The 25,202-nt window shown below is 35.6% G+C and overlaps 1 protein-coding gene across 2 annotated transcripts in view; it reads left to right on the top strand.

Annotated features, from left to right (window-relative positions):
* Positions 1 to 16,969, top strand: part of NETO1 (neuropilin and tolloid like 1) — a 126,864-nt gene extending 109,895 nt beyond the window's left edge. The window contains exons 8-11 of one of the 2 annotated variants that reach the window (XM_010355249.2): positions 2,867 to 2,980; positions 8,295 to 8,853; positions 9,825 to 9,899; positions 16,515 to 16,969. In XM_010355249.2, the coding sequence (XP_010353551.2) occupies positions 2,867 to 2,980; positions 8,295 to 8,853; positions 9,825 to 9,885 (734 nt within the window). In that variant the 3' untranslated portion in view covers positions 9,886 to 9,899; positions 16,515 to 16,969. Of the gene's footprint in view, positions 1 to 2,866; positions 2,981 to 8,294; positions 8,854 to 9,824; positions 9,900 to 10,750; positions 11,362 to 16,514 lie in introns of those variants that run through there. The other variant, XM_010355250.2, reaches the window with a different exon arrangement.
* Positions 16,970 to 25,202: the final 8,233 nt, after the last annotated feature.

Raw genomic sequence — 25,202 nt, 5'->3', positions numbered from 1 at the left:
GTAGTTCTTAACCAGGAGAGAAATGAGAGTCTTTAATGCATCATTGCACTTATTCATTGCTGAGAGAAATATTCAGACAATATCAAGGAAATTCGGAACCCAATATAATATTGTATTTTGGGTGTCTATAAAACAGAATTTATTTTTGTCCAATTTTATACATTGCTACTTTTTTGTTTGTTTTTTTGTTTTGTTTTGTTTTGAGATAGGGTCTTGCTTTGTCACCCAGACCAAGACTGGAGTGCAGTGGCACAATCTTGGCTCACTGCAATCTCCACCTCCCAGGTTGAAGTGATTCTCCTGCCTCAGCCTCCCGAGTAGCTGGCATTACAAGCATGTGCCACCGTGCCCAGCTAATTTTTATATTTTTAGTGGAGATGGGGTTTCACCATGTTGGCCAGGTTGGTCTCGAACTCCTGGCCTCAGGTGATTCTCCTGCCTCAGCGTCAATAAGTGCTGGGGTTACAGGTGTGAGCCACCATGTCCAGCCTCTATATGGCTTCTTAACCGTATCAGGATTTGCTTACTTGTTTTTATTTTTCATTGCACAGCAATTCTGTAACTATTAGCAAAAGTAAGGAAGAAAATACATGGAGAAATACCTAGGATAACAGAAAAGAAAAGAGAAGAAAAAAATACACCACAAACAAAAGGGAGGCTAACTCCCAATTAAACTGGCATATTTGCATAATTATTTAATGCGTAAAAGCATGTTAAAATGTGATTTATTGACATTCCTGGATTACCTATTGCATTCTCGGTAAAACCACTAATATTTAATAACTTATCCTGAAACATTGATAGTTTCACAACTACTAAGCAGCAGAAACAAACACAATCCCATTTGGATTATTTGGGATTCAAATTTCAGTGCCCTTACCAACATACTAATGCACTTCACTCGATTACCAGAATGCAGTGTTATTTTTATTTGTATGTTTAAATTTTTAATCTAACCCATCCTATTTAATAATAGTTATAATAATTTTTCCAACTAATAGGTCAGTAAATATGTAATTTTTAAAGGTATTTCTTACTTGATGGGTATTCTTTCAAAATGTATACTACAATTTGTTAGATAATAAGTATTCTACTCATTTTTACAAAAGCATTTTGCAGCCATTCTAATATAAAATTTTCCAAAATCTCCTTTATACACTGTGTACAAATTTTGACAACATTCGCTATCTAATTAACAGAACTTATCAATTCTGCAGAAGCCATTATAGTCGGCTACAGAAATTCAAATTTGGTTGCTTACTAAAGAGTGGGTCTTTACAATAATACACTGGATTGTTAAATTTTACATTATGAAAGGTTTATACAGAACAGTACTTAACAAATCATTAGCAAAATAAAGTGTTAAGCCTGATACTTTTTTTTCAAAATGACTGTTACATATTTTCTACTCTAATTTTCGTTTTCCAAAATTACTGTTACATGCTTTTTGCTCTTTAACCAGGAACATAAAGTCTAAATGAACAGAGAGGGAACTGTTTTGGGTTGGGGGAGGAGGTAGGGCATGAAGAACCAGGAAGAATCACATTGCTTGAATTAGCTATTTCTTTGCCTTGCTTTTGGTTTTCAGAATTTGAGTGTTTTTTTTTTTTTTAAAGGATTTCTGGGAGTATTAAAATACAGTAAGTTGCCTTATGTATATTAAATTGCAAAATATTGTTTAACAGTTGTGATTAGTGTAGCAAGCGTAGTAAAGAAGCTAACTCTAAAGCTTACGTAATATGCAGTTTTGAAAGTGAAAAACTCATTGTAACAGGACTTCAGTGTCTAAATAGTACTGATCATTAATGTATCTTCATTTATTAATCATTGGAAATTAATGTGTTTTGTGTGCAATAGATTTTGCTAAAATGACTGTCCTTAAAAGGATTGTAGAGCCTTTATTGAAAAAAGAAACACTAAAATTGCATTTTGTCTGATAACGTGGAGTGAATACAAAGGTAAAATCAAAAGTTAGCTTTTAAAAGCACTTTCTGTAAGCAGACATCCACAATGCAGTATTACTGTAAAGACTGAGCACACTTAAAATATTCTGTCACTCTAATAATGAAATAAATGTATTTTTCCTCATGTTGAAATCATATCTAACATTTTACATTGCTGTATTAAACTCATGTTTTCTCATCATTATTTAGCCGTATTTTGTACCTGCTTGAAGTTCATATTTTACCTCCCAGTCCCTTCAATGTGCATTGTAATCTGGAGATAATGATCATTGTATATCGAATCACTAGACTGTATAAAATACATGCATAGTAAGCTAATTGTATCACCATGTATATTAAATGTAATAAGCGTAATATATTTTTTGTGTTGTTCAGGATTAATTTTTTCATGATTCTGAATTTCCATGGCATTTTGTTTTTTTCATATTCTTAAGTAATGTTACAGGGTTTGCTTTAGTATATTTTATTCATTAGTACTTGGTAAGTATATATTTTTCAAAATTATTTAAAAATTTCTATTAGGTGTTTTCGCACAGTAAAACTAAATTTATACATTTCTTAATTTGGTATAAAGTATAATTTATGCACATGGTAGATGCTTCAGGTTTACTAAATAAATATGCCTACTTAGAAAAATGTGGATAATGTACTTCATTTTAATGCCAGAACATACCCTATGGCATTTTTATAAGCTGAGCCTCTCTAGAGGAATACCAGCGCTGTTAGTAACACAGGAAATAATGAACATTACGGCACCATTTCTGAAAATCTCATGACAGATCATTTATCTCAGTTTGTGGTAATTTATTATAACCTTTTATCTTTAGATTTGTAATATGAGTGATTTTCCACTGAGTATCAGTTATAACTTTCTTCCTTTGTCTTGTTCGTCTTGTTTTTAGCTCCTTGCGAAGGCAATACATTCTTCTGCCATAGTAACATGTGTATTAATAACACTTTGGTCTGCAATGGACTCCAGAACTGTGTGTATCCTTGGGATGAAAATCACTGCAAAGGTAATGATTAGTCCCTGAAATCTGAAAAACTTTCCTTCCTGTGGAGTGGGGTAGAAGGTTTATATATATATCAGTCGGACAGTCTTTAAAGTAGAGTATATAGTGCCTTTTATTAGCACTGCATGTCTTATAATCGCTTTGTAAGCATTTTTCTCAGCCTTTACTCATACTGTGTCCAGATGTTTCGTGATTCATTAGCGCACAGTGGACTATCCTTAGCACTTGGATTCTAATTAAAGACATCACCTTATTAGACCCTGCAGAGCTCTGAAAACGGGAGCTTTCAGGGGAGCACACTACTTTCCTATCATGTGTGATACTGTCTGCTTGTGGCCACACCTGTCATTCATTCTCGTTTGTCTTGATTGGACTTTGTGTACATACTCAAGAGATAAAATATATTGAACTAGCATTTGCACTTTCAATTATTTCCAGCTACTTCACTTCCGTTTTGCTACGAAAATGCTTTTCTTCCTTTCCCATGAACATAGCTCCCAATGCCCTTGCCTCCTTCCCTTGTCTATACACAAAGGCTTGGTTATGTAAACAGGGATCCTTGGCTGGATGACGGATGTTGCATGTTTTAGTTAAGATGAAACGATGAAGCTGCCATATAAAGTATTTTACTGAGATCCAGTATTAAACCATTGACAAAAGAAGATAGGCAAATAACTCTTTCATGCTTGAAGTCCAGTAGTATCTACGAAATGCCTTCTGTTCATAGAAGTAAAGAAGGAATACCACAGTATTCATTGCTTCATACAGTCAGTAGGAAAGGCAATTACACTATCAACACTTTTGCTGTTGATTACTTTCCTGTCTACTTTTGAATGGATTAGAAATTTATCTATTTATTTATTTTTTTGACGGAATCTCGCTCTGTCACCCAGGCTGGAGTGCAGTGGCGTCATCTGGGCTCACTGCAAGCTCCACCTCCCGGGTTCACGCCATTCTCCTACCTCAGCCTCCCCAGTAGCTGGGACCCGCCACCATGCCCGGCTAATTTTTTGCATTTTTGGTAGAGACGTGGTTTCACCGTGTTAGCCAGGATGGTCTCAATCTCCTGACCTCGTGATCCACCCGCCTCAGCCTTCCAAAGTGTTGGGATTACAGGTGTGAGCCCCCGCGCCCGGCCAGAAATTTACTTTCTAAGTGATCTTACTGCAGACCTGTTAATAATTCGTAGTCACCATTGGCTTTGTTTGGCCTATGTAAATGTGGTCCCATCTATGTAAGAAATATTTCACATGAGATGGCAATCAACACATGTGAATGGATGTGCATTATGAAAGTCCATTTTTTTTTCAGAAAGAAAAATGATTCGTTTAACCTTTAATTCATTCTCTTGTGATAGGAGAAAAACTTTTTATAATTGCAGTCATTTCTAATTTATGGAGGTTACGCCGATGGCAAGAATGTAGTGTAACCTAAAGTTTGTCCCATGTGCCCTTGAAAAGAATACCTATTTGCTGTTGTTGAGTGAAATGTTGTATAGATGCCTGTTATGTCTGGTAGGCTTACAGCATTGTTCAAGTCTTCTCTTTGCCTTTGATTTTCTGCTGTGTTTTGTCCATTATTGAAAGTGGGTGTGAAATTCTTCGGCTGTCACGATTGAATTATCTACTTCTCTCTTGACTTCTGTAAAATTTTTCTTTCGTGTAATTTTAAGCTTGGTTGCTAACCTCATGTATGTGTGTAAATTGTTGTGTCTTCCTCATGACCCTTTTATCACTACAAAACAATCTTCTAGAGTTTAGTACAGTTTTTTGTCTTGAGTTATATTTTGTCTGACATTAGTATAGCCACTACATCTTTCTTATGGTTTGGTTTCCATTCTTCTTTTCCACGTTTTTACTTTCAGTCTGTCTGCATGTTTGAATATAAAGTGTTTCTTTTGTAGACAGTCTGTATTTGTATCTTATTTTTTATCCAGTCTGAGAATCTTTGCCTTTTCATTGGGTTGTTTAATCCATTCACATTTAGTACTGTCATTGATATAGCTGGACTTCATATATTCCATTATACTTTTTGTTTCTAAATGTCTCATTTATTTTTTTCTTTTCCTTCTTTTATTGCTTTCTTCTGCATTAAGTTAGTATATTCTAGTGCAACATTTTAATTATTTTAGAGTTTTTAATGCATTTTTGTACTTTCTTAGTTCCTTTAGGACTTAAAACATACGACTTAGCTTCCCAGCATGTATTTTAGATGATGCTAAATTATAGTGAGACATAGAAGCGTTTTTCCTATATTCTCTCTTCCGTTTTCCAATTATATTTGTACATATTACATTTTTAAACGTTCTAATTATATTTGTATATATTACATTTTAAACATTACAAGCCCAACAATACATGGCACTAATTATTACTTTATATAACTGTATGTCTTTTAAAGTGGTTGGGAGAAGAAAGGACAGCAAGTATATTAATGTAACTTTTTATATAATCCTTCTGATTTACTATTTCTGGTTCTCTTCATTTGTTTTTCTAGATTTGCGTTAGCCTGGTGTCATTTCCTTACCCAATAACATTTTAGCTCCCACCTGTTTTACACTGTATTGTCACCAGTATATTGCATTTATGTAATATCTGTTACATAATCTCTGTTGCTTTCAAGATGTTTTATTTTTTTTTTAATGTTTTCATTGTCATGCATCTTTGCGTGGATCTCTGCATTTATCCTACGTGGAGTTTGTTGAACTTAGATGTGGGTTTTCTAATTAAGTTTGGGAAGTTTTAACTCCTCTAGGTTTTTTGTTGTTGTTCGTTTTCCTGTTACTTTCCATCTCTCCTTTGTTTCTTATACTCCCATTACATTATGTTAGTGTGCTTGTTGATTTGCCACACTTTTTTTTTCTCCTGAGGCTGTTATTTTTCTGCCTTCTTGTTTTGAAACTCATGTTCATATTGCACTATTCTCATGCCTCTGTCTTTATAAAGTTAGCTGATGCTTTCTTTTTCCAGCCGAAATGTACTGTTGAGGCTCCAGGAAATTATCACGTTAGTAATTGCACTGTTCAATTCCAGACCTTCCCTTTTTGTATGATTTATATTTCTTTATTAGTATTCTCTCTGTGATGAGCATTGTCCTCATTTTCTTTAGCTTCTTCAATCTTAGTTTGCTTTAGTTCCTTAGACATATTGATTATAGCTGCTTTGAAATCTTTGTCAACTCTGATATCTGGCTCCCCAAAGGGTCGTTTCGTTGCCTGCTTTTTCTTTTTTCCTATATATACACTTGACTTTACTGTTTCTTTACATGCCTTACAACATTGTGTTGAAAATCACGTGTTAGTGGCATCTCTGAATACTACCTCCTTCCTCCCAGGACTTGTAGTTTTCTTGTTTGTTTCTAAATGTAGACTTGGCCAGACCATTTTAGTGAAGGCTCTGATGCTGCACCACAGAGACCACTGCCTTGGGCTTCGCACCAGCAGCCTTGGGCAGCACGGTTTTAGCAGGGCTCTCTGTGCCTCTCTCATTTCCTGTTCTCTCTATTTAGCTATCACCTCTGTTTGTATTGCAGCCAGTTGTTAGTCTCCACCGATTGTCCTCGATTGTCGACTGATGGTTCTACTGCTTTCGACAGTGCCCAAGATCATAAACTGTTCTACAGTCTGGTCAATTAAATTAAATTAATTGCAAAGGTAGTCCCTGAGTCTAGCTTTTGTGAGTTGTTATAACCCAGGAGGACTCTCGTTAGCTGTTACTCTCTTAGCTTGTTCTGTTAAACTTCTAGATGTCCCAAGGTTCGTCTTACTGCTCTTAAGACAGTAACGCTCTCTTAATTGCATACTTGATTGCATACTGCCTCTTAAGTGCATAAAGCGCCAGATATTCCCAGGTGGTCTCCCATCCAAGTATCAACCAGGCCCTCTTAAAACACTAAGAGGCAGTTAGTGTCTTTAGAGCAATAAGACAAACCTTAGAATGTCTAGAAGCCTGTGCATATCACAACATCTCCATAGTTCTTGAAATGGTCGTTAGGCTTGAGTTTCTCCACACACCATTTCAAATAAACTAACTATATTTAGGGGAAGCTATAATCCTTTCTGCACTTGTAGCCTTGCTCTCTTTCTGGGCACAACTTCTCCACCAGTGCTCTGGATGGGGGCAGGAACAGTGGTGCAGGTCTGTTTATGCACAGAGTACTTGGGTGAGGTTGCTAACATGTGGTGTTGTCAACTTGCCACTCCAGGCAGCTCTCCTGTGTCAGCAAACTTGGATAAGCATGATCCAGGCCTGACATTCTCCGCTGGAGACACCTTGTGTTGAGCTCCTGACCTCCAAGTTGAGGCTGAGAGGAGGAACCTCAGGAGCCCCAGACATCTCAGCCACTCAGGCCAGAAAAGAAGCATGTCCAACATAGACCTGGTTGAGAAATACTGGTAGCTTTCCCCTCCTAAAGAGATGCCGTAACTCACTTAACTGGGAGCTGCAGGGAGAGGGTGCCCTGCGTTCTTGTCCACACCTCCCTGAGGAGGGCTCCCGTCATGGTGAATCAAGAGTGAAGGAAGCAAGTCATGGCTCAAATGCCACAGACTCTCACGGTTCCTAAGGACATTTAGTAGACTGGTTTATATAAATCCATCTCCACTTGATGTACACCATTAGGACAATTTCTGGAGTTTCATTAAACCAGGCTTTGATTGGTTGAGTTTTTAAAATAATTTTCTAACAGTTGTGATTATTTCGTTTGGGAAAGAGTCCATGCCATCATTCCATAAGTGTGTGTCTTCAGATTGAATTGAATTATTCTTTGGTATCAGAATATTATTGCTACTTTATAGATAGGGGTGGGTGTGTGTGTCTGTGTGTCTGTGTGTGTGTGTTTTAAGCTGAGATGCTGGACAATGGGGAGGGAGGTTATTTTTAAGACTGGTCAGTGTATTTTTTGTGAAAACTGAGACCTTGTATTTATTTTTAAATATTTTCCTAAGCTACGCTAGATAGATAGATAGATAGATAGATAGATAGATAGATAGATAGATAGATAATTAGAGGATGGAGAGAGAGAGAGAGTGTGTGTGTATGTGTGTTTGTGTTAGTGTCTGTATATGTGTATTTTAAGCTGAGATGCTGGGCAATGGGGAGAGAGGGCTATTTTTAAGGCTGCCCAGTGGTTTTCTTGTGAAAAACGAGACCTTGTATTTATTTTTAAATATTTTCTTAAGCTACTACAAGCCTGTAAAAGTTCTGTGCTCAGCCTGCTTTATTGAAGTTTTTAATGCGCATTTTAACTAGAGTATTAATTTTTGCTGTGTTGCTTCTTGTTTTGTCCATTTGCTGTTTTCACTCTCTCCAACCCATAGAGAAGAGGAAAACCAGCCTGCTGGACCAGCTGACCAACACCAGTGGGACTGTCATTGGCGTGACTTCCTGCATCGTGATCATCCTCATTATCATCTCTGTCATCGTACAGATCAAACAGCCTCGTAAAAAGTATGTCCAAAGGAAATCAGACTTTGACCAGACGGTTTTCCAGGAGGTATTTGAACCTCCTCATTATGAGTTATGCACTCTCAGAGGGACAGGAGCTACAGCTGACTTTGCAGATGTGGCAGATGACTTTGAAAATTACCATAAACTGCGGAGGTCATCTTCCAAATGCATTCATGACCACCACTGTGGATCGCAGCTGTCCAGCACTAAAGGCAGCCGCAGTAACCTCAGCACAAGAGATGCTTCCATCTTGACAGAGATGCCCACGCAGCCAGGAAAACCCCTCATCCCACCCATGAACAGAAGAAATATCCTTGTCATGAAACACAACTACTCGCAAGATGCTGCAGATGCCTGTGACATAGACGAAATCGAAGAGGTGCCGACCACCAGTCACAGGCTGTCCAGACACGATAAAGCCGTCCAGCGGTCAGTATCAATAGATTTTTTGATGACAACTATAACCTGAGGACTGAAACACTTCCAGAGTATTGTCTTCTATTTTGTCTTCATATTTCAGTTTCCCTTTAATGATTTAAACCCTAGTTTTCCAATAGTTTCCCTCTTCTTTTTCCTTTTCACTGCTATCCGTATTCTTCCTAAACCTCATACATGTGCAGGATATGTATATGTGTGTGAACACACATGCACACAGAGACCAAAGATACTTTATTTATTTCTAAACATATACACATATTTATTTTATAAAATTATGGCTTTTAATATATAATAGATTTATAATGCAAACTTGCTTCCATGTGACCATTGCTCCCATCAATATTTATCTATTTTGAGATATGAAATGATATTTGAAAACGATTGCCTTACCAAGATGGCTCACCCATCTTGATGAACAATTTTAATCCCGAAATAACATATTTTTCAATATAATATATTTATTTTTGGTAGGAACACAAAAATACTTGTCTTTCACATATTACATAATGTTTATATTAGGAATTGCATAGGATAGTGCAGTGTATTCATCATTTACACTTAAATGTTGTTAGAAACAGTAGAAACATTTGATTTATTTTCCTTTAACTATAAATACACTATTATCTGTGTTGTATTATTAGCCTTAAAATGAGTAAAATTTTTGAGAAAAATATTTAAATTTAGGAAACATTATTTTAAATTCTGAAATCTTGTCAACTTATACTTCATTTTGCATGTTTACTAGCATTCCATTTATTTTATAAATTGTGACATACTTTCTCCATTCATGATACATTCTCAAAACCTAAAATACTTTAGTTGGTTTGATATGTTTTGCATGCTGACGTAAGTCTATTTCCACAGTTTTCTGAATTTTAAAAATGCTTTTGAGTAAATATTTGTATACGTGTATTTTTCGTGCAAATAGTACTTTGTTGAATGAAATAGCCGTAACATTCCAGGTTCTGCCTCATTGGGTCTCTAAGCAAACATGAATCTGAATACAACACAACTAGGGTCTAAAAAGAAAATTCAAGGTAAGCAGATGCCCTTGGTTCCTTTTCCTACTTTGTCGTATTCTGTTTTGTGGCTACTGTCTTGTAGTTTTCTAGGGAATGTGCTATTTCTCCATTATTTCTTGAGCTATGTGTTTCATGACATTTCATGATTAGAAATATGATGGGTTCAGTGTTCATCGGAGAGATGATTCTCAGGATACATACCTTTGAAAGAAATCTTGGTATTGTTACCATCAAGAATTGTACTAAAATGTAATTTAGAAGGACATCAAATTAATCATCTAAATTTTACATGTTTTAAGGTACAGATAATAAAATTAACGAACATTCTCCAAAGAAATACTAGAAAAAACCCAAGGTTTTCAAACTAAGAAAATAGAATATTCAGTCTCAGTGTAGCTGAAGTTAATATTTAAAACTGGTAACTACTTTATGTAATTTGGCAACATTCTACTCAAAATTCATACACTAAATAGTTTTGGTACTTACACAATTTATAAACTCTTATTTTTGCATGAATATGTGGCTCATCTCATCAAAATTAGATGCAGCATGTTGTGTCAAATTTTATACTCTAAAATTTGAATGCAAAAGGTTTCATTAATCCCAGTTGTCCTTGTGTACATCGATTTTGTCATCGGGTATCACAATGGCTTTAGTTTTTGCTCTTGATTGTCTATATCTATATTAGCCTAATTTGTCTCCAATTGAATTTGCTTGACAGCTAATCTCTTCTAAACTCCTCAAGCCTATCAACTATTCTTGAACTAGGTGAATGCATTTCCATGCTCTATATTACATTAATAAATTGGTGTATTTGTATGCATTTTTCATTGGGAGAAAATGTTTTAACTGTTCTTTATTTTCAGAGAAGAACTATTTATACAAACATGGGGACTGAAAAGAAAATTCTGTAGTGAATTGTGAAAAGTGGACATATTTCTAAATTCATTCCACTGCCTTTATCCAAACTTAAGAATTACAGACATTTGTTATTCCTTCGGCAAGACATCCCCGCTGCACAATGACATGTTCATTTCGTAATTTGGTTGCTGGCCACCAAGTGCTCCTTAGTTTTTAAATACATTTTGAGATTAACTGGAAACTTGAAGAAGAAATTAGTTCCCAATTAAGACTATCCCAACTTTATTTTTATTGTCAGTTTCACTTTTGTTTCTATGTTGTTTTATGTCTTTGTTATATAATTGTACATTGTGTGATATGTGAAAAAAAAACACGAATTTGGATGAACTTGGTGTTACATGTACATTGTTTTCATTATATAGACTGCTTGAGAATAGTGCGTTCCTGAATGGTTTTGAACATGCTACAGTGAAAAGTGACAGTGTGGACCATGGAATCACCAGCTAGAGGTTATGGACTATACACACCTATTATTCTGTTCTGATTAAATAACAGGAAAAAGTAACAAGTAAAATTACTAGATTGCAATAAAAAATTTCATTTTTTGGTCTTTCCTATATACCCCTGATTTCCTTTTTGTTTTATATCAAAGAAAGTACTGAGTTTCAGAAATCCTTTTTGAAGTCAGGTATTTTAGCATTCATACTCTACAGTAGAAATGTTTTTGATTAAGCACTCAGCAATATGACCAAATTGCCAGTTTGAGAAAATACCCTGCATGTCAGTACTGGATATTTGAGTTGGGAAAATATCCTTTTTGTTAGACACATTGTAAAAAGCATGCATTGTCAAATACTGTTGTTACTCTTCCATTTCTTTATGTCATATGCTTGCTACTTATGACTTTTTATATAAATATATATAAAATGTATAATAATTTCCTAATTTGAGTTAAGAGAAATGTTTTCTTCCATTAGAGTGATTAAAAAACTGACTTACATAAATACACATTTTATATCAACTTTTTCCACCTTTTAGCGTACAGGATGTCCTTCAGTATTAAGGTTTACTTCCCAAAATATTTGGCTTCTAAAAGTTTAGGGGAGTATTTTCTTCTTTTAGAATAGGGAACTCTTGTTTAAACTGCTTTACAATCACAAGCCCTTTTATGAACTAAACTACACCATTATGAATTATTCTTATTCTCAGGCACACGTAATACACCTGAAAGCTTAGTGATTATGATGTGTTTAACATAAAGTAAAAATCCCAAAATATATTTTAATTAAGTTATATACACACTCTGTAAAGTTTGATTTGGTGAGTGGTTATTTTTTTAAATATTCAATGTATAATCTGACAAAATAAATTTTTAAAATAAGAATTACTATCAGTATATATGCTTCCCAGCATTTTCAAAACTACTGAATTCTCCAGGATGAAAGAACACTGTCCTTCCACTGGCAGAGCAGTCTGACCTACTAAAATATGGACTTTGCAATTCAAGCAGGCTTTGCAAACTAAATAGATGAATTACTGTTATGCTTCCCTACTAGGAATTCAATGTCATATATGTTAAAAACTAAATAAATAGAAAATAAAATAAAATTTTATAATAGAAAAGTCAGAGAGTTCTCATAGCCATTATAAACACTCTATCTTGAAAAGATGTCAAGCTACAGAATCACTTCAATGAATTTGATAAACTAGGGAATACAGAAAAGGTGTTGAACATGACAGATAAAGATTATTTTTCATTTTTGTGCTACATAGTTTTATACACATTGCTTATGATAAAATGTACCCTTTTTATTTGGCTTGACTGGTTTATTTTTTACCATGGTTCCTTTTTTGCCCTTTAATTCAAAATTAATACACCAAAGATTTTTTTAAAGGATTAATCATATCTTATATTGCTTTCTCTATTTAAAAATCTTCAGAGGACTCCTTTCCCTTTGAATGATAATATCAAAAGTATGATATAACTGTCAAGATTTTTTTCTTTGTAACAGCATCAAAAATAGTGAAATAGGTGAACACTTTACTATTAATTTGTTCTGTAACTGACCGGAATGTCCATCCCCTCCAATTTCTCCTAAATATGCAGAATGTTGATTCCCTGCTTAAAAGGTGTTTTCACCAGAAATCCACTCATGGAGACTTAAAAAAAAAAAAACACGAAATGAAGTATAATAATAAGAATGGATAGCTCACATATATTTAACACGCAGCAGCTTCATGGGAAAACAAATATATTTTAAATGAAGAACAGGCCTCCTCAGTGATAACTCTAAAATTTCTCAACAATGTACAGACACAGACTAATCATAAAAGAAGACAATGACGATGCCTGGGCAGTGTCTGGAGGTCTCCCTTTCTCCTGGCATTCACTCTAGATGCTGAAACTTGGGAGTGCAGGGCTCCAGCAGAGCTGGGAGATATTCTCTGGAAGGCTCTGGTGGTGCTTATTGATCAGTCAGTATTGAGATTTGTCAATATATTAAAAACTATTCAGTAGCTATATCAGATCTTATCACCTGAATGCAACCTTTGGCCCACATTCTAAAGGTGGTGACACACATAGATAAGGAATGAGATGTTTCAAGACTTTTAAGTCATGTTATTTGAATAAATGATTATATTTTTTGATAAAGTGAATTCAAACATTACCAACCCAAGTGCTTTATTGATTTAAGAAGATGATTTCAAATAATGTATTAAGTTAGCCTCTGTGTTAATTTGATAAAGCTATTGTTTTTCATTTTATTTTTTCAAGTTTTAATTCACTTTTCAAAACCATGGCCGCATATAATCACATGCAATGCTGATGAAGCCCCATATTAATTTTCGTACTTCTGTCCAAATGTATTGCAGTTCCCTAATTTCAAGGTTCTAATTGGGAAATCTGATTTCTTTTGTATCTGTTTTTATATACATACCAATTTTAAGCATTAGCTTGCAAAATAGACATATGTTGTGTTTGATTTGCCATAACGAACTCGAATTTGATTTTGTAACTAAAATGTGGCTATCCACGTAATTGGAGATCAGTGTCTTTGGGCATTTAATGGAGAACAAATCACATTGTGGTGATGCTGGTTTTTCTGTTTCACATTTACTTTTGCTCTAGAAGTATTTTCATGAGTCTGATGACTCCATCAGTTACGATCCTCGGTGTTTAGTAACTTAGACCGTTTGCATAACTTTAATATTCACTTAAGCTTCTGTATCATTGTTTTTCTGTATTTTTCCCTTAGGAATTTAATTCGGGTCTCAAATTTTATAGCTTTAAAAAAAATTCCTTGAATGGGTTTTCCTCAACCTCAGAATATCATGATAAATTACAATGGCCGGGTGTGGTGGCTGACTCCTGTAATCCCAGGACTTTGGAAGGCCGAGGCAGGCGGATCACCAGGTCAGGAGATCCAGAGAGCGAGACCATCCTGGCTAACACGGTGAAACCCCGTCTCTGCTAAAAAATACGAAAAATTAGCCGAGCGTGGTGGGGGGCACCTGTAGTCCCAGCTACTCGGGAGGCTGAGGCAGGAGAATGGCGGGAACCCGGGAGGCGGAGCTTGCAGTGAGCTGAGATCCGGCCACTGCACTCCAGCCTGGGCGACAGAGGGAGATTCCATCTCAAAAAAAAAAAAAAAAAAAAAAACCAAATAAATAAATAAATAAATAAATAAATAAATTACAAGATATGACCCTGGTTCCTATTACCTTGATTAAAGTGATGGCAGTTAATTTACTGATGTTTTGTCAGTGAAATAAATAATAACAGCTCATGAAATTTGTGTGTCTCTGTGATGAAAATGAGTCATGTCACATTCTCTCTGAAGGGAAGTTAAACAAACAACATTTTAAAAATTCTCTGAATTCTATATAAATATGCTTTGAAAAGTGAGTTAGGGTTTTGTCTAATTGCATTGAGGCGAGTTAGCTTCGGTGTCATTTTCCTCTGTGCGCTTTTTCCTCCATGGATTCATTTCTATCGCAGTCTAGCACAAATGACCCAGCCAAGAAATTGTAAAATAGATGCACCAACAAAAGAAACAGGTCTTGAGTTAATTAGCAATCTCTATGCATTTAATTAATATTTCCCAAGCCCATCTTAAGGGTGTAATAAAGTAGAAAAATAAAAATATATCATTAAAATAGCCAGAAATGTTTTTATAAATAATCCTGTTAAATAAATCTGAGGCCCTTTGTTAATTTACAATTATCGTGATTCATTTTATTAATAACTTGTTTGAATTGTGCTGCAAATTTATCTAACTGAATTATATCATCAAAATAAACAGGGTAATAAAAAAACAATTATAGGTGAGTGATGTCAGACACTCATAAAAACTCATCATTTTCTTATAGCCTCTGGTTCTGTACTTTGTTGTGTATTATTCAAGAGGTAAATGCTCTCTTAACATGCCTCTGGTTCCTCAGCGATAGGAAAAAGAAACTCAACCTGCTTTGGACTTGTGTATTGACTTGGATTGGTTTTCAGAATGTCCTTATTCCTGAAACAGTGTGATCATGTAGTAAAACTACTCCTTTATATCTGTAACTACTGTGCAGCCCACATGTTCTTTTTTGTCCCCACCCTCTGCCATCTTTCCGACCTCTGAGGCATGCTATTTTATAGTGGTTTGCTCTTCGAAAAATTGTTTTTGTGCCCTCTCTTAATCGTCACAGATACTGACAGAAAACTTAAAAATGACCAGAAAACATAATGTATAATTTATTTAAAATAAAACATTCTTTTTATATCACATTATCAAATTTGTACTCTTTATTCAGTTTCCCATTAAGTGTGATATGAATAGAGCCAGGCTGTTTTGAGCTTGCACAGTCTGTCTACCAAGCTTCTTCCTAAGTACTTCGAGGGTAAAATGAAGAAGGCAGTCTAGGAAGGAACACAGTTACAGAGCCTTGTAGAAGGCAGACTGCTTACAGGAGCTGTATAAGGAAAATTAAGCCCAACATTATGTGCTGTGTTGGCCATCTTGGAAAGCTGATTGCATAACCCTGGTTACCTCTTCCGTCATCTTCCGTGGAAGATAAAAATAAATTCAAATGTTAATACAGTAGACATGATATTTTATCATGAAGAAGCTTGTAGCAAAAACCTGAGAATATAGGTATCTTCTTAAGAAAAGCAAGAGAGGCTTTGTGAATAGCTGACCTTCTAAGCAGGTCTTGAGGGATGGAGACAATGGTCAAATAGTAGTGCAGGGAGGAATTTCCACCTAGAGTAATTTCAGCAGATGTAGCGTCAGAAGATCATTTAATTGAGCTGGTTGGAGCATAGACAGGAGGAGTAATAAGTAAGTATATTTGACGGAGTAGGTTTGAGTTTGCATCATGATTTCTGAGTGCATGGAATACTATCCAAAGGAATTTACATTTTGTTCAAGGGAGAATATTTTAAGATCTCAGCAGAGTGGGACTTAAGATTTCTACTTTCAGTAGAAGCCTCTGACAAGGGGTATGTTTGCTAAATTGAATGGGATTGAAATACCGTAGAGTCAAAACAGTGTAGAAACAAGACATGAGAAAGAGTAACTGGCAGATTGCTAGATATCCAGAAATATTTTTGTCTGGCCTTTTTACTTCTACTGTATTGTTTCAAGGTTGTGATTGACTAGCGAACATACTGAGTGTCACATGACAAACACCATTTTGAGTGTTTTACATGTAATTTTTTTCCTTGGTCATCTTAGCAATTCTGTGACTAATTAATAATAATAATATTTGTTATTTATTGTACAGATGAGGAAACTGAAGAGAGTTTTAGTAACTTTTTAAGATTACACAATAAATGATGAATCAAGCTTTGAAGTCAACTTCACCAACCACAAGATCAACCAACACTCTTCACCAATGTGTAATATAACCACGTTAATATTCAACATAGTACGTACTGCTGAAGGAAGTTGATACTTATTCATATTAACCCCATAGTTTTGTGTTTCCTCATCTGTAAACGTATGTATTATAACACCTTCTCTCCACCTTACAGCGTGTGAGGATCAAATGACCATTCATTGGAAGATATTTTTTATATCCTTTAATGCATTATAAAAATAAATCATTTTTCCTAAATCATGTGTAAACTTCATTTTATGATCGACATGGAACAAAAGTATCATCTATAAAGAGCAGCAATGTAGAGTAACCTCCTTCTGAACTTGTGCACAGTAAAATATATGACTTTCCCAACCCAATGACTCTGTCTGGATGATGTTTCCTCCAGTGCTATTTTGTTGCATCATCGTATCAAAGTGCTATTATTGTTCATTATCTGTCATTCAACATTGAATGCCAGAGGTCCTAAGTAACCCCCAAAGCACTCATCATGAAGTATACATAGAAATAGCAACACTGGAAAGCAAATCTTGTATTTCAGTCACAGATAATTGTTTGGCATAAATTCATGTAATAGCATCCTGGTGGATAAGCAAGGAAGCAGACAGTTGTATAGGTAAACACAGTTTCGTAAGCAACGTTACAATATAAAAAAGTGGTATACTGCAGTGAAAATCAAATTTAGTTTTATTTCATACTATTTATGTGCTCTTTAAAAATCTATTTGAATATTCTGAGTTTCACCTTCTTCTTTCTTTTCTTTCTTTCTTTTTTTTCTCTTTCATTTTTGAGACAGCATCTCACTGTGGCGCCCAGGCTGGAGTACAGTGGTGCAAACTCGGCTCACTGCAACCTCTGCCTCCTAGGCTCAAGCGATTCTCATGCCTCAGCCTCCCGAGCAGCTGGGATTACAAGTCTGCACCACCACCCCTGGCTAATTTTTGTATTTTTAGTAGAGATGGCATTTTGCCATGTTGCCCAACTCCCAGCCTCAAGTGATTCGCCCACCTCAGCCTCCCAAAATGTCGGGATTACAGGCATGAGCCAGGGTGTCTGGCCCTCACCTTCTTCATTTGTAAAATTGTGAAGGCTACACCTAGTGAAGAAGGTTTCTGTTAACATTAGAACTGGGCCAGACATTGTGGCTCACACGTGTAATCCCAGCATGTTGGGAGGCCGAGGCTGGTGGATCATCTGGGGTGAGGAGTTCAAGACCAGCCTGGCCAACATGGTGAAACCCCATCGCTACCAAAAATACACAAAAAATTAGCTGGGCATGGTGGCAGGTGCCTGTAATCCCAGCTACTTGGGAGGCTGAGGCAGAAGAATCGCTTGAACCCAGGAGGCTGAGGTTGCAGTGAGCTGAGATTGCACCATTACACTCCAGCCGGGGCCACAGAGTGAGACTCTGCCTCAGACAAAAAAAAAAAAAAAAAAAAAAAAAACGAAAAGTACTGATGTGCACACACAGGCAATATGAGATCAGTGGGACCACAGTGGAGGCCATGGCACCTACACTCGTGTTCTAGCAGTTTGCTGTCCGGAGCAGGAAAAATGCTTCATGTGTTAACAGTTTTCTGTACCTGCAGCTCAGGCATTCCCAACAAAAAATGATTGCCCTGTCTCGGTGATTCCAATAGCACTAGATCGTTCAGGAACAGACTTCACCTTTCAAAGATACAAAATCAGTGAATATCAGTTTCTGAAGGATTATTAAGACATGACTAAATGCGAAAAAACATGTAGGGGCTAGTAAGGTGGGAAGCAACCAGAATGAGACAGTACCTAGTAGCTTTTAGTGTGCCACCGTACACTGTAAGAGAGAAGATAATCGTACTGGAAGAGGCGCCAACACAGACTATCAGTAATGGGTAATTGAGAATTGCTCATTTCCAGAATATGTGCTCAGAGACAGGCATCAGAACAGACCAAGCTATGTATTCTTCAAAATAACAAGGTGCATTTACGTAATTGGTAATCAATATGTGTTGCTAAATGAGCGCAAATGAGTGGAAAAATTACATTCGTTAAATTTCTTTATTCCTCACAGAAGCTCATCCCTCACACCAAGGCCTATCCATGTATAAACTATTATCATGATAGAGAAGACCAATTCTTCTTTATCATGAGAACACATGAACATACAGAGGGGAACCACACAGCACTGGGGCCTCTCCGATGGAGGAGGGTGGGGGGTGGGAGAAGGTCAGGAAAAATGACGAATGCGTGCCAGGCTTAATACCTGGGTGATGAACTAATCTATAGAAAAAACACCCAAGACAACAAACCTGCACATTTACCCTGAACTTAAAAGTTTTTTAAAAACGAAATAGTGGCCAGAGTTGTAATTCTCGTTGCCTTTTCTCTTCTGTCTACACTCATTCAATATTTTTATAAATGTGTATTTTCGTTTTCGTGAATTGCCATAAGAGGGGGAAAGATGGTATTTCGTGGAGATACTTTAGCCAAAGCCTACGTATAAAGTTATAAAAAAGCTTTGAAATTGCCAAAAGTTTTGTAATTTTAGTTGGTATTCACATTTGCAATAATTCTTTTCCACCTTCTTCTGTAAGTTAATGGATTAGAAATCTTCAAAGACACATATTTTCAGTCTTTCTTATGAATCTGTATTTTGAAAATGGAATCTGCAAAGCACAATATTAAATCACTATTAATTTAGAAACACATAGAAGGGACCCGTGTAAAAAATTAAGCGGGTTACTCTTGTCATTTTATATTAAAGTACAAGCCACAAAATATGTAATTCCTAAAATATGAGTATCTCAATTATTTCCTGGGTTTTTTTTGATATTTTCTAGACATATGACAATAACATCTTTAGCTCTCAAAGTGAATGTGGTTTTATTGTTCATCAAGTTGGAAAAAATCATTTTTCTAAATATATGTAATCATAAATATAATTCAAAATCAATTTTATAATATTAATTGAATAACAAAGGATGTACAAGATTTATGTTTATTTAAGCACAGAAAAGATGCATTACCACTAACAGTTTCCTTTCTCATCAGCATTATTACTCTAAGCAATTAATTATACAATTACATTTCCCTAAAATATCTACAATTTGGGAAGTTCCATCAGCTAGAATGCTATTCACAAATTACATATTAACATGATAATATAATTATTATTTGTATTTATACTGTGGTCATATTCTTTCTTAGTCAATAGGTTGTTCAAATCATAGAGACATGCTCATTTTAATGTAAAAGTTTCTGAGAACCCACCTAAACAGCTTTTTTAGCCATATGCACAATGATAGGTGGTAGGCAAACTCCGAAATAGCAGGGAATTTTAACAGAAAATTGGAAATTGCAGTTTTCAAACATCTTTTGCATTCTCACTCAAAATGAAAATGATAATCGATTTATATACATTCTATTCTCATCACCTGATAATCTGGCTGTAATCAATTTCAAATATACTTTATTCATAATTTATTTATTTGCTATTTCTTTTTATTAAAAGTAAGAGAATAATATTTTAAGAAACTCTACCCCAAAATATTATGAATTTATTTAATCTCTAGTACTCTGTATTGTTACCTCCATGAGTTTTTTTTTTTTTTATAAATACCATTGAAAACAGCATTTAAATAATGGGGGGAGGGGAAAGGAAGTTCAAGATGTTCCCAATTAATTAATATCAAAATTGTCTTTAATAATATAACTCTTTATAACTCTAAAATTCCAGTTGTAAAGGCAAAACACATCTTGGGACAATTAAAATTGTTCTTACATCATCATAACAAAATAAGAATATTGAATTTGTGCTAAACGTAGTAGATACACACATAGAGTTCGGTAAATCACAAGCCATAATCAGCTACTGGAGGATAAATAAGAAAAATGTTTCTTGTCTAATTGAAGTTGAATGAAAATTAAACCATTTAATATATGAATCGCTATTGGTTCAAAATGTTTTATTAAGAAAACAAAGTTCATCATTGCTTATCTGTATTTTCAACTGGATTTTGTATTACAGCAGGCTACTTTGTGATGTGCGTTGCCACATTTAGGTTACAATAATAATGTTCAACTTAAGATAAGAAAACCTCTCTCTTTCTCTCCTTCCCCCACTTCCTCCTTTCCTCATTTATTCCTTTCCTGTCTCCCCTTTCATTTATTTTTAGTCCTTTAAAATAACAATTGCCTATGGGTTTTTTTTTCTTGCTTTAATTTGCATGGCTATGTCAATTCTTTTTTCATATCAAGAAATATTCATGATTTTATCGTATTCCTGACTCTCTGCACTGATCCACAGCAGAGGCATTTTTGTTTGGCTAATTTGTAACTATTTTGAGTCCTGAGGCGTAAAGGTTACTCTTGCCATCTACTCCAAGTAAAAGTTACAGCATTGTCTTTGGTGCCATTTTAACTATAGGATAATTATAGGATAATTATCTATAGGATAACTAACATATAGTTATCTGGATAGGATAATTAACATAATACTTAAATGAATGTAAGTCCTTTTGCATGTGTATCTTGTGCCTGATAAATGACACAACATATGACATCTTCAGACTTAAAAAAAAATTATAGTAATGTGTGGAAGAGGCAAATAAAGGGAAAATACTGTTTCTGGATTTATTATGTGAGCACAGACCATAGTTCCTCACGCAGAATTTTCAGCTAAGTTGTTGATGACTAATCAATACATACCATGGTCACTGCCATTTATTTATTTGTTGGTTTGTTTATTTATTTATTTTTGAGATGGAGAGTTGCTCTATCAGCCAGGCTGGAGTGCAGTGGCGCAGTCTTGGCTCACTGCAACCTCGGCCTCTGGAGGTTTAAGCAATTCTCCTACATCAGCCTCCCGAGTAACTGGGATTGCAGGCACCTGCCACCACGCCTGTCTAATTTTTTTCTATTTTTAGTAGAGACGGGGTTTCATCATGTTGGCCAGGCTGGTCTCGAACTCCTGACCTCAAGTGATCCACCCCCCCACCCTTGGCCTGCCAAAGTGTGGAATTACAGGTGTGAGCCACTGTTCCCAACCACTGCTATTTATTAATAGATGCTTGGACCCACTTGCAAGTAAGTGTTCAAGGTAAGAGCAAAGGTATCTTAATGCACGCTTTCAAATATTCTCAGGTACGACACTTTCAATTGTGAAAATTTAGGCCTAAAATGTTTCATTTGTCCTGAATGAATTCCTTGGATATGTGGGTAAATTAAATTATGTCTCTCTCATTTTACTATTGGAAGAAAATAAGGTATTTGCAAAGTGCAAAAGTTGGATTCAGAAATTTCCAATGCCTGCCCCCATGAAGAAGAGGAAATCTCCCAATATATGCACCTATTTAGATAACATTGAAAAAGCAGTGAAATAAATCAGCTCTAAAAAATACAGAGCAACTCAGGAGATCAAGACCATCCTGACTAACACAGCAAAACCCTGTCTCTACTAAAAATACAAAAAATTAGCTGAGCATGGTGGCATGCGCCTGTACTCCCAGCTACTTGGGAGACTGAGGCAGGAGAATCACTTGAACCTGGGAGACAGAGGTTTCAGTAAGCTGAGATTGTGCCACTGCACTCCAGCCTGGGTTACAGAGCAAGATTTCATCTCAAAAAAAAAAAAAAAAGCAAAATTTTATCAGCATTTTTCTATTGCACATGCTGTTTAGAACTTGTAAAATTTAGCAGGAAGAATAAGGATGATTTTCAAAATGAGTAAAGTGTATAAACTTCAAAATTCATGAAGCAAATTAACAGAACTAAGGGAAGAAATAGATACATTCTTAATCATGGTAGATTTTAAACAATCTTAGTAATTGACAAAACAATGAAACAAAAAACATCAGTAAGAAGAATATGCAAAATTGATCAATGCTACAGACTGACTTGACCCAGTTGCTGCAATCAGAGCAGTGTGCACAGCAGATTCACACTCTTCTCAAGTGCGCAAGAAATGTCCACCAAGGTATTGTATAGGTTGTTTCAGAAACGATTCCTAAATAAATGTTTAAAACTGAAATTTTACAATGTATTTTCTGATCATTTTTGCATTAAATTTGAAATCAATATCAGAAATAGATCTAGATAATCTCCAAATACTTGAAAAATTAACATCTACATTTCTAAACAACAAAAAAGGATGAATCAAATAGGAAATTAAAAGAGCTTGGCCGGGCGCGGTGGCTCACGCCTGTAATCCCAGCACTTTGGGAGGCCGAGACGGGCGGATCACGAGGTCAGGAGATCGAGACCATCCTGGCTAACACGGTGAAACCCCGTCTCTACTAAAAATACAAAAAAAAACTAGCCGGGCGAGGTGGCGGGCGCCTGTAGTCCCAGCTACTCGGGAGGCTGAGGCAGGAGAATGGCGTAAACCCGGGAGGCGGAGCTTGCAGTGAGCTGAGATCCGGCCACTGCACTCCAGTCCGGGTGACAGAGCGAGACTCCGCCTCAAAAAAAAAAATAAAAAATAAAAAAAAATAAAAGAGCTCTTAGGGATTACTCCAACTGAATTAGTTCAAAACTGAATGAAACGTCAAGAAAAAAGAGGGAAATTTACACCTTAGAAGAAAACAGATGGCTTTCAACGCTTATATTTTAAACAAGTTTAAAATCAGTCATCTGAGTTTTCATCTCAAGCTAAAAATAAAGATGAGCTAAGTGAATATAAAATCATACCGCATTTCAAGGGATAGTAGAGAAAAATCAAAAAATCCAAAGTAGTTTATTTTAAAATATTAATAAAATAGATAAGTCCCTAGTAAGACTGATGAAGATAAAAACAAAGACAATATAAACAACTGTTAGGAACACATGCAGGCAAGTCACTAATAATACTGAAGACTTCTTTTCAGCTTTACCATTTTTTTTGTTTCCAGATATTGTTATATGGCTTACAATACACATTATTATCTTACAAGTCTTCTTAGAGCTAGTTAAAATAAGTAATTAAAATAAGATAATAAACACACTTATGCTAATAAATTTAGGTAGAATGAACACATTTCTTGAAATACACAAGTTTTCAAAATACACAAGAAGAAATATAAAATTAAATAGTTTTTTAATCTATTAAAGAGATTGAATTAATAATAAAAACTTTTGCCACGTTAAAAACTTCAGGCAACAGTAGTTTCACTGAATTATTTAAATAGTTTAATAAGTAAATAACACCAAATAAAACCATGTCTGAAAAGTAGAGTTGCAGATTACATTTCTGAGCTCCTTTTATAAAGCAAGAGTTCTAGATCAGGAGCTGGTGACCTTAAAAAACATGAATGAATTTGGGAGGAGTGTTGACAGTATTCACTATCTCGATTGCAGTGGTGGTTATGTGATTATACACATTTGTCAAACTTCACCAGACTGTACACCAAAATGGATTTTACTATTTGTAAATTATATTTTAATAAAAAATCCTAAGATATAGATATAGATATAGATGTCTTTCTCCTTTTTAAAAACTTTAATTAGCAGGATGTGCCTCCTAAACAAAATCATTACACTCAAAAAACAAAAATTGGGAAGTTTTAAAGCACAACAAACTTAGAGTAACATTTAGAATAAATTACTTGAAATACATATCGATTCAGCATTATTTAGAAAGCATAGATTTTTAACTCCTCATATGGGCTAACTTTATGAATAAAAGTGTAATTTAAACATGTTTGCTTTTGATAAGTCAGATATTCTAGTAGATCGTTGCTTAGGTATATCTTATGAGAACATTTTTGTTTGGTGTGTTTGCCCACTTTTCTGTAAGAATAATCTTCATGTATTAATAATTAACATGTATTAATTGAAAGTATTAAAAGCACCTTTTGGCTGGGTAGAGTGGCTCATACGTGTAATCACAGCACTTTAGGAGGCCAAGGCAGGTGGATCACCTGAGGTCAGGAGTTCGAGACCAGCCTGGCCAACATGGTGAAACCCTATCTCTACTAAAAATACAAAAATTAGCCAGGCATGGTTGTGGTCACCTGTAATCCCAGCTACTCTGGAGGCTGAGGCAGGAGAACTGCTTGAATCCTGGAGGTGGAGGTTGCAGTAAGCCGAGATTACGCCACTGTACTCCAGCCTGGGGCACAGAGCGAGACTCCGTCTCAAAAAACAGAAAAGAAAAGAAAAAAATGTTGATATACTTAGGAGAAAATACTGTCTCTTTCTACTCCTTTTCTGTAGCCAAGCTTTTTCTCTCAGCTACGAGATTTTTACCAAATATATAGAACGTTTCTGACCAGATGCTTTTAGTTGCTTGTCTATATGTATTATATTTTTAAGGACCCTGTTAGACAGGCAGATATGACACTTCACCTTCCAATCTACTGTTTGCTCTGAATGAATAGGACTGAGAATCTACAAACTCTTCCCTGTGCCAGCTGACCACTGTCGGGAGCTTCTAGCAAAGGTGGTGCAGCCAGATTGAAAGGCAGATGACAACATAAAGGACTCGTCTGTTTGTTTGCTTCCTATTCCTATCATGGTGCTCCAAGAAAGGACATTTCCAGGCAGGGGCAGCCTCCAGCATCTCCTGGACGCTTCCATTTCAACCTTCCCATGTCCCCTTGGAGGCCTCAGCACCAGCCCAGAGTGCCCCACCTCGGA

Source organism: Rhinopithecus roxellana, chromosome 21 (assembly GCF_007565055.1).
Source record: "Rhinopithecus roxellana isolate Shanxi Qingling chromosome 21, ASM756505v1, whole genome shotgun sequence".
In the NCBI taxonomy this organism is placed as follows: domain Eukaryota; kingdom Metazoa; phylum Chordata; class Mammalia; order Primates; family Cercopithecidae; genus Rhinopithecus; species Rhinopithecus roxellana.
Note: the sequence above shows the minus strand (reverse complement) of the source record. Positions and strands in the feature narration are given on the sequence as shown.